We start from the raw sequence: 10,688 nt of genomic DNA, 5'->3' as shown, positions 1-10,688 counted from the left end.
AGTCTGGCGGTCAGCCTGTGCGCAGCGTCATAATATCCACTTGGAGATCGGGCACTACATTCCTGGGTGAGGTGTTAAATGCCATGCCAGGTAATTTTTATCACTACGAACCACTTTTAAAATTTGGTATTATACAAATTCGAGGACCTCCATATGCAGACAGAGCCATGAGCACTATCAAAAATATGTTAAAATGTGATTATGAGGGCATGGAAGACTACTTCGAATATGGAAGAACCCACTTGCACCAGTTCAGCCATAACACAAGACTATGGGACCATTGTAAATATAAGAAAGATCTGTGTGTTGATTCTGATTTCACAGCAAAGCTCTGTAAGCTGTTTCCCTTCCAGAGTATGAAAGTTGTGAGGTTTAGATTACGTCTTATTAAGGAGTTAATAGAGGATAAAGAGTGAGTATTGTCACAAAGTTCCTTAAAAAAGACAATTATAGTTTTTGTTTTAACATGCTGTTTGAAAAGTTTTGTATGATAACCAATTTGAAAGTAGACTAAACATGTTCAGCGGTTTATCTAAATACCTATATGTAATGCTTCCATTGAGTACTTTCACTAAAGCTTATATAAAACTTGCATCCTTTCTACCTCATGGTGCAACTAACAATACAGCATATGATTCTCACTGTATTAATTTTCACTTATAATATTTAACCATTGCAAACCTGCTTCAATTTATAAACACATTTCTAATGAATTATTTTAATGTATTGATTAACATGGAGTAAATGGTTTATCAAAGTTTGCCAGCTATTAAAAAAATTATGAGTTTCATTATCAGGATATTATTTTAACAATACACTAACTAGTTTTATCTAATTTTATATGACAAAATTTAATTATTTTTTTATACCTTAACTAAAAATGTAATTACAGGTTTAGTGTATTAAAAACCTTTTTCACAATTCTGACTTTGGTCGTTAAATCCTCTATTATGCTATCTCTAAACATTTAAAAAGTTTTTTATCTGAAAATTTAAACTGTGTTAATCTTCATTTATTATTTTAGCTTTGTAGTTTGGGTAATTATTTGATTTTTGTTCCTTCCTTAAACTGTGTTCATGCCTGTCATTCCTATAAGAGCATTTGTAATGGAATTCTTGAATATTATATCAAATTGAACAGAGATATTCCAATGCATAAATTTCTTGTAGCTCTTGCAAGTTTTAAATGCCAAAAGTGCCAAAACAAAGTTACTGTCTGCTTCAATTCTATAAAAACAATGAGTTATCTAATATGTAAGTAATATGAGATATTTATTTGCAGGCTTAATGTAAAAGTGGTGCTTTTGATACGCGATCCACGAGGTGTGATGCAGTCGCGCCAACACCGCAATTTCTGTAAGCCATCACCTGATTGCTGGAAACCAGAGCTTCTTTGTGCAGACATGATCAGCGACTATGTGGCAGCAGGTCGTTTGCTCAGCCAATATCCTGATCGACTTATGTAAGTTATATTTAAAGAAAAATATTTCATTTTATTTTGTGTGAATGCAATCTTTCATGCATTGTGAACAAAAATAAATAAGTAAATATTATAGCATATTCCGATATGACTAAAGCTTGAGTAAAATAGAATGAAACAAAGGAATAATATTCACATTATGAATAATTATATATGTTTATTACATACCTACCTTTAATAAATAATATAATCTTTTACTATGTTCAAAGAAAAGAAAAATTTATATTTTTCCTCCCTATATACAATAAATAGCAAGAGTGGATATTGATAAAATTTACCACAGTGTTTTTGCAAACATTTTAATTATGGGTTATTTTGATTAACTTGTTGAGATGATATTAGTCCTGTATTATATACTGTCTACTACTGAGCATGGGCCTTCTCTATTACTGAGAATGATTAGGCCTTAGTCCATTATGCTAGCCTAGTGCAGATTGGCAGACTGCACATACCCTCAAAGTTCTTACAGAAATTTTCTCTGGTATGCAGTTTTCCTCACAGTATTAACTGTCACTGTTATAGAAAGTGATGATTTACACATAATAAAAACATAACTAGAAAAGACAGAGATGCGTGCCCTTGGGTTCTGAAAATGTGGATATCTGTCTCTGCAGTCCTTTCCACTCCCAACTAGTTTATCGCCATATTTTTAGTTATTAATGTTTAATTATGAAGATCCTTTTATATTTGTATCAAGCTTGCATCTTGGCAGTTACTTGGCCTATGTAATATATATATATATAAATGTTATAGTATAGTAGTACTGCGACAATAATTTATTATATTCCAGAAAAATATGTAATTTTGCGTTGGTTATTGTAATTTATTCTAGGAAACAAGACGTTTTATACAATATAATTTTTCCTATCTGTAAATGAGAAAAATGACGTACTTTGGAGCCTTAGTCACATTAATTGAAGAGTTAAAATTTCATTGAATACAAGCTGTATTTGCTGGTGCTAGGCCTCCCGTGTGTGAGGAAGAGTCGGAACGGTACCAACGCAATGTCTATTTCTACCGCCAACCAGCAGTGTGTATGCACTAATGTGTTTCGCCAGCGTAAATGCTGGGCATTATGAGACTTAACATCTTATGTCACAGGGTGACGAGTGCAGAGAAGCGCCACGAGATACTTTGTAATAGAAAGTTCTGTGCGGCGTTGCTACTGTTAATGGGCGGTTGTATCGCTTACCATCAAGCAAGCAGTGTGCTCGTTTCGATAAGCAACTGCAATAAAACAAAAAGAAGCATCAACCCTGTACTGTATTTATAATCTTATCTTCCTTATTTTTAGTGAATATGTTTAAATCTCTGTTAGAAGTAAACGCTGAAACCACTGAACGAATTTCGATGGAATTTAGCACAAAGATAGAGTGTGGCCCTGATTTACTTATATGCTACTAGTTTTATCTTGGAAAAGTACACAATGCGATAAAAATCCCATTCTGTACAAAAATTTACGCGTCAATATTCGAACCGCGTCTTTGTATCGTTGGTTAAAATGTCCTTTTCTATCAGATTTTTACCTGAGCATACTTGTTAATAGTATACCTACTACTATTTGCTTTATAATATAGATATAATAAATAAAAAGTAATAATAATATTACATCCCACGTTTTCGTCAATAGGTTCATACTATTCATTGCAGCTGTGCAAGTATGTGTGTTACATAAGCAAATTAATTAAATGTAAGTCTCATTGTACAAATTGAGGAAATGAATTGACGGCCTTGCATACCTTTGCACATTCAACATGCCAGATGGGTTAAAAACATGCAAATGCTTACAAGGACGTCCAAAAGAAATATAGACACGAATTGTAATATTACTGATTTGTACAAGATATCGGAAAATAAATACGAGCAGTAGTAAAAAAATAGATCACTAGTAATAATTATACACAAGACTAGAATTTAGGAGCTTCGTGGTACATATAGCGGCGATAGCCTAGTTGGGTGTGGAACAGATTGCTGAGACGGATGTCCGCAGGTTCAAATTCCAAGGGCGTAAACTTCCTACTTTTCTAAAAAAAATATGTGTGTATTCTTGGTGAATTATCGCTTGTTTTACGGGGAAGTAAAACACTGTGAGGATACCCGCATACCGAAGAAGTTCTCTATAGGAATTTTGAGGGTATTGAAGTCTACCAAACCGCACTAAGCCAGCGTGGTAGACTAAGGCTTAATCCCTGTCAGAAGTAGAGGAGGCCCGTGTCCAACAGTGGGACAATATATACAGGACTGATATTATTGGTGGTAGGATATTTGTATGCGCCTTGATAGAGACCACCGTATACAACGTGTAAAACCCGCTATAGTGCACCATGTTAGTGTGTATAGGGATCTGCACGGGTTAAATTCCAATTTCCTTCAAACCAGCGTAATTGTGACTGACGAGGGATAATCACCTCTCGTCTCGTGATCTGGTCAAACTGTTCGGCCATGATCCAATTAACATCAGGTGCAGTGAATCACTGTGACGTGCCTGTTGCAAATAAGAATTGTTATGAAAACATATCCGGGTGCATATTGGTATATTTTTTTACGCTTTTCAATTGTCAATATCCTTAGTTTTAAGACTTAAACATCAATAGACTCGAAAATTAGTAATTCTTCATAGTCAATCTATATTTATATACTAATACTATAAAGAGAATAAGTTTGTGAGTTTGTTTGTTTTTAGGGGCTAATCTCTAGAAACACTGAACTGATTTTGAAAATTCTTTAACTAATAGGGAGTTAGTTACATTACTCCTAAGTGCTATATGCTACTTTTTTTTATGAAAATATTAATCCAGAAAAAAATTTACGCGGTCAAACCGCGGGCAGAACATATTAGAAATAAAAATGGATAATTCAAATCACTTTTCATCACAAATGCCTATTGTTTAGCATGCGTGTAATTCGTACGTTAAATTCTTGTTACGGTCTATAATGTGTTTGTGCTCGAAATAGCTTCTCTAATCGTGATCACAGCCAAGTCACAGACAATTAATTTCGCTCTCATTATGGTTTAGTTTAGCTGTTACTAAGTGCATTGTTATACGATAGCACATTCGCATTTTAATTATTAGTCTCGCTTTATAAATCATTGTTTTCGATTAGTATTTGGTACAATTTCTGTATCGAAATAAAACTCATTTTCAACCGTAAATAACTAACAAACTCATTGTTCTACATTTTGTTAATTTGTTTCATTGGCATTATTGGTGTTAGTATGTCATAAAGTCTACATCCTAACAATGATTGAGTTAATTTGCAGCAGCTTGGTACATTACATCTAGTCTATCGCAGAAAGTCTTGGGCAAAAATATGTTGATACTTTATATTATTTAAACTACACACATCTGTTTCAGGGTGTTGCGATACGAAGAACTAGCTTTAAACCCCAACACAACGACGCAATTATTGCTAAAGTTCCTAAGGCTCGGTCCCACGCAGTCGGTGGACGAGTTTCTCCACTCCCACACCAACGTGGAGGTGGCCGGCGTCAGTTCCACGTACAGAGTCTCCCGCGAGGTGCCTTTCAGGTGGAAGAATGTTCTAGACTTCAATTACGTTGACGAAATTCAGGTACAGATTTTTCCCTTGACATTTTATCTTTAAATGTTAAGTGCTCTTCTTGTATGGTAATGTTGATATTTTATCGCGTGAGTTCTGTGGTTTCCCAAACAAATGTGAGAATATCACTTCGTTATATTGTATTGGTATGTTTATAGCAGACCACATGTTATAATAAAATAAATATGATAACATTATATTTTTATGTAACCAAAGATCAATGTTGGCACATTGGCAAAAACAGGGCGTTATTATCAAAATATTGCTTTCCTTTATATAAATATAATAAATGATAAGAGCTTTTATAAATTCTATTTATTTAAAGCGTACTGACTCAACTTATGTAATGTATAAATAGCTAACATTTGTATTGAGTATACAATCTCACTCTTAAAATTGATCAAAATAATGGATGTTTTAGAGGCAGGACAACACAGCAAGTTCCCTTGTCGTGACGTAACCCGACAGAAATATGTGCAGTGAATAAATTTGTACCTAATTTTTTATGCATCATACAAGGCCGTCACGATGGTCGGCCAGCAGACGAGATGCGATTGTATCGATTAATTAGCATAATAAATAATATTAATAACAATACATTTGAGAGAGAATGAAATGTACTGATTTCGAACGTGCATAATATTGGAGCCACTTTTGTTCATATCTATAAATAGATTACTCGATGTGGACACATTCTTGATCTTTACGGATTTGGTGCTTCGTCGCATAATGAACAGTTAATTTTGCCACTTTGACTATTAATTTGAGGAATATTTTGATATAAAATGTATATCCTACTTTCCGGCTCGATTAAAAAATATTTTAAAAGAATTTTTCACTTAAAATGCCCTGTCCAAGTCATGCAATAATTTCGATATTATATACTAAGTAACAAGTCATGTGTTAATAAATATTTTTTAATCGGGTCTTGAAGTCTCATGATCCTATACTGGCCTCTATACGACCCGATAAGTGAGTTCCGTCAATTAAAATGCAAAGGCACGCGTGGGTTGCAGATGGCGTGCAAGGAGGCGATGGAGCTGTGGGGCTACCGCGCCGCGCACAACGCCTCGCACATGGCCGCCAAGGACTTCCACCCGCTCGTGCCCTACACCATCACGCAGTGAGCCCTCCGACGAACCATTTGATAGGCTCACTCCAGTTCATTCACACTTTGTAAGTATATACTTGTTTTCAACTCTCGCAAGTATGATTTTTTTGCGTCGCATATATTGATCTAGCTATCGATCAATTATTATTATTGATGGTGTTGAGTTCAGCAACATTGAGCCGAGACAAACATTAATCTAATTAACCGAAAAACATTTATATTAAACTCAATATTCGGATTGCATAAAGTAGAACGACGGGTAGCGAAACCCATTTTTGTAATATAAAATTTTGCACCAACTAATAATCTGTTTAGGTTTACATTTTGTTTATTTTAAATAAAATTTGCGATTTACCTGTTACCCGGTCTGAAATAGATGCCAACATCGCCACGTTGGCTCTTTATTGTAAACATGTAATATGGTACGTGGTTTACGTTATTGGCCCAAATACATATCCACGTGATAAAAGTACATGCCCAAGGTAATCAAATTACCAAATACATGTGTTTCATGCCGCATTTCTAATCAGGGCACTTTGGTTTATTTAGACATAACACTTGTTTCGGATTTTATGGCGGCTTTTTATATTTAATATATCCCCCGATTCGAAGACTATTGTAAAATGTAGGTATTGTAACGTTGACATTTCGGACGACCTACACCTTAATTCGCCCCGTGACCATAAAAACTGCATTCTTTGAAACGTCGGAAAAAAATATATGAAAAACCACTAAACAATCTTTTTCGTCGATTCAAATCGAATACGAAACCTATTTTTATTTCGATATTTGAACATCCAAAAAAACATACACATAGTTGTTAAAAAAAGAATTAAAAATAATATTTTAATATAATTCTTCTACCTATATAACAGTGGACTAGTGCGCCCACGGTCCGCTGAGCTTATTTCCGTTCCATACATTTTGGTGGCACTATCGCCATTTATCAGACATATTCTAATCCTCCGGAAATTACGTGTTTTATGACTTCAAAAAATCCAAAACTTTGATTAACCTACATGAGAATATAACGCAAGAGTTGGTTTTACACTTTATCAGTTTTTTTATAGATAAATTAACCGCTAAAATAAGGGCATAAAGCTTAGTTTAGACTGACAAGTTCTCGTATCAATATATTGCGCAAGACCTTCCATACAAATGCGACTCAATTCGAATCCTGCAAGTTTCAAAATTTTTAGAATTCATCTTGCCATGATTGTTAACATGGTATTTTTTTTTGCTGAAGTCAACTTGAGCAAATTTTCTTATAATCTAAACTCGCTTTAAAGATGCCACAAACGTCATTGGCAAAACAGTAACTAGCGACTGTTTATTGCCAATGAAAAAATATGTGCTCTCACACCAAACTTACACTATAAATACGAAACATCATTGTTACTCGCCGTAACACCAATTTGAACGCATTCATTTCAATTCGCACTGAAATAGAAAACGTGTCAATACACTAGTTTCAATTAGGTTCAAGAACAGATCAATGTAATCTGATAACTTGTTTCGTACTGGCCAGCTAAAATTACTGAACAAGTCTGCATTCCAGATATAAGTTTGTATAGTGTAGTGAATGTGGATCATTGAGGTTTAGTAATTCGAGGTTGTAGTTAGGAAATGGTGGACAGGTACATAAATTTATCTACATTCTATACTAGAAAAATGCAATTAAAGTATTGTTAAATGCTGTTTTTACAGTATTAAACATTATATTCGCAATCATTACAGAGTACAATTTAGATATTTTTTTTTTACTACGTGCAACCAGAGAGAATAATAGAATAGTCGCCGCGTAACATAACTTCTCTTCTGGCAGCCTGCCTGCGCAGACGAATATATCCGGAAACGCCCAATGTCATCGGCTAGGATAGCGGCGCGTAACAGTAGCTTATATTTTATATTATAGCACCACAAAGGTGAAAACTCAATATCTGGCGATCAGTATACGTTTCAGCTATACATAATGAGAGAGTTTCTAAGAGTGATAAGGGATTTACACAACAAATGGTTCATATGCTCCTAAAACTACAAATATTGTGCAACATTATTAACATGTTTTACAGTTTCAACATATCGCTTTCCAACGTTATGTAAATGTTTGTTGATATAGCTGTGTTTCATTTGTTTTTCACTGTAAATATTTGCGCAATTTAGACAATCTAAAATAAACTTGGTCCGTATGTGGCGTAAAGTAAATTTTGTAGGTTTAGTAACTTTTACAGTATATAAATGTTATAATGTATGAATGAAATTGTAAATATTTTTTTAAAACAATCAAATGTTGAAACTATCGTTTTTTGTGTGAATTTTTAATTTTTATGTTACATTTGAACACATGAAACGGAATCTAGGAGTCTGACCACTCCATTCAAAGCAAAAAACCATTAATAATGTCCAATTAATTAACCATATAAAAAAATAAGAAATTTTGTACACGTTTCCATAATATGTGTACGTTTACAAACGTATCTGCTGTCGTAATTACATATTTGTTCAGGTTGAGTTCGAAGATATGCCGATTATTTCAGTAAACAACTAATCGCTTTTTTCGATCGATTTTAAAAATGGACCAATCAGAATGAATATTTTTTGACGTGCTTACAAATGGCTTACATTGAATGGTTTATTTTCAGGATTGGATCGAAGATTACGATTGAGGTTGTTTATTGTAAGCAGTCGTTAGTTGAATCAAATACAGGCAGTCCTGACTTACGTCGTTTCGAGTTATGTCGAACAATGTTATGACACTATTTCTCAAGAATATTTCAATTGTTTCGATTTCCGGCATAGGAGAATTCATTTGTCGCTTATTTACACATATACCAAAAATAACTACTGATTTCATAAGTACATAATTATTTAAAGAACTTGTTTTTGAAAAGCTAGCCCAAACCCATGTAAACATATGAAAAAATATGTCTCGACTTACGTCGTTTCGATTTACGTCGCGTATTTCGAGAACCTAACATGCCGTAAATACGAGGATTGCCTGCATACATTTTCTGTTGAGTTTCCTATGACCAGGGACAATTCACTTATAGTGCAAGAAATACATCCCAATAGTTAAGCAATGCACCAGAAAATACTCTGACGTCAATGTTTATATATAATGTCAAACATACCCAACATGTGAAGCGCTTGCTGTAAAAAAAAAATATAAGTTTAGTTATTTTATTCGCTTTATGCTAATTTTATTTTATTTTGTTCCAGTGTCAATGGACTCACATCGAAAAATTCTATTGGCTGTTTCCTACATACCAAAAGCATTTTTATTGCGAAAATAATATTAAGGCATTGTGTAGGTAAGCGAAAATGATGATACATTTAAAATATTAGGTTGTATTGAACATATTATTTATTAATTGGAATGATTTATAAAACACAGACAAAACTATCGATAGTCAGTATTCATTTTATAGTAGATATTATGTTTGTGATTATGTAAGGAATATTTTTATACGAATGTTTATTTCTTTCTTATTTAGGATAGTCTTAATTTTTATTTCTTTGATATATTTTTAAGACTGATCACATTTCCATTATCGATATTCTTCCATACGTACATGTCGAATGACGCTTCAAGTATTAAGACTTTATCTAAAGTATGCGTTGTACGTAAAGATCTGGGATTTTTTATTGTTTGTTAGTTCTTATAATGAGTTCGGTCTTGTGACATACACAAAGGTACTGGTTGTGTGCGAAATATGGGTACGATAAATAAAAATGTATATCAAATTGTAAAAGATGGACCATTTGTAACATAGAGGTTAGGTTTGCTTGAACCAATTGGTTTGACTTTTAAAAGTACAAAATCGAACGATTCCCAAATGTCGGGTTGGAGCAACTGTAGCCTCTTCCATTAATGCGTGTGAATTAGCTTAGATGAATTAGCACTCACGGAATTGACGAACATTGATGCTTCCATACACGAGTAGTATAGAAGCACGTTTTGATTAGTATATCGAATGTAAAATTATTAAACAATGAATATTACTCACAAATACATTATGTGTAGTGTATTCTTCAGTTGGGTACAGAAATGTAAACAATTATCTACCCATTTCACTAATAACAAACCTGTTCGTTGTATGAGTGTATTTCTAAAACGTTTGTGATAGATAGCTCTGTGTGAACCTGTGTGGGTATAGCATATAGTATACATATTTAAATGGTCTTAACCAGAATGGATCGTTATAGGATTTTTTTGAATCATGAGTACATTGATTGTATACATATCTGGAATTGGTTGGTGAATGCACTATACATAACGTTTGACCATGGTACATAGACTAGGACGTAACATTTACAGTCTGTTATAGGATTTGACAATCGATATTATATTATGGCAATAGTAGCACAAAGTTGAAAATCGAACACCCTTTTTGGAATGCATTAAGGTATTTTAAGTAGTTATATACGCTGATACTGTATCCGAATACAATGTAAAATATATTCTAATTGAAACAATTATGTGTAATATCCGTCCATGAGATGAAATACGACTGTCTACACCAAATCCTAAACATCT

At 33.6% G+C, this 10,688-nt stretch overlaps 1 protein-coding gene across 1 annotated transcript; it reads left to right on the top strand.

Annotated features, from left to right (window-relative positions):
- LOC115452536 (carbohydrate sulfotransferase 4-like) lies at positions 1 to 10,688 on the top strand (the record flags this gene model as incomplete). Its single annotated transcript, XM_030181094.2, is given in 5 exon segments — positions 1 to 412; positions 1,282 to 1,461; positions 4,836 to 5,052; positions 6,057 to 6,216; positions 9,371 to 10,688. Coding segments are annotated over 4 exon segments (920 nt in total), but the record flags the coding sequence as incomplete, so codon positions are not given.

The sequence above is a fragment of the Manduca sexta genome, chromosome 28 (genome assembly GCF_014839805.1).
Source record: "Manduca sexta isolate Smith_Timp_Sample1 chromosome 28, JHU_Msex_v1.0, whole genome shotgun sequence".
NCBI classification, from domain to species: domain Eukaryota; kingdom Metazoa; phylum Arthropoda; class Insecta; order Lepidoptera; family Sphingidae; genus Manduca; species Manduca sexta.
Note: the sequence above shows the minus strand (reverse complement) of the source record. Positions and strands in the feature narration are given on the sequence as shown.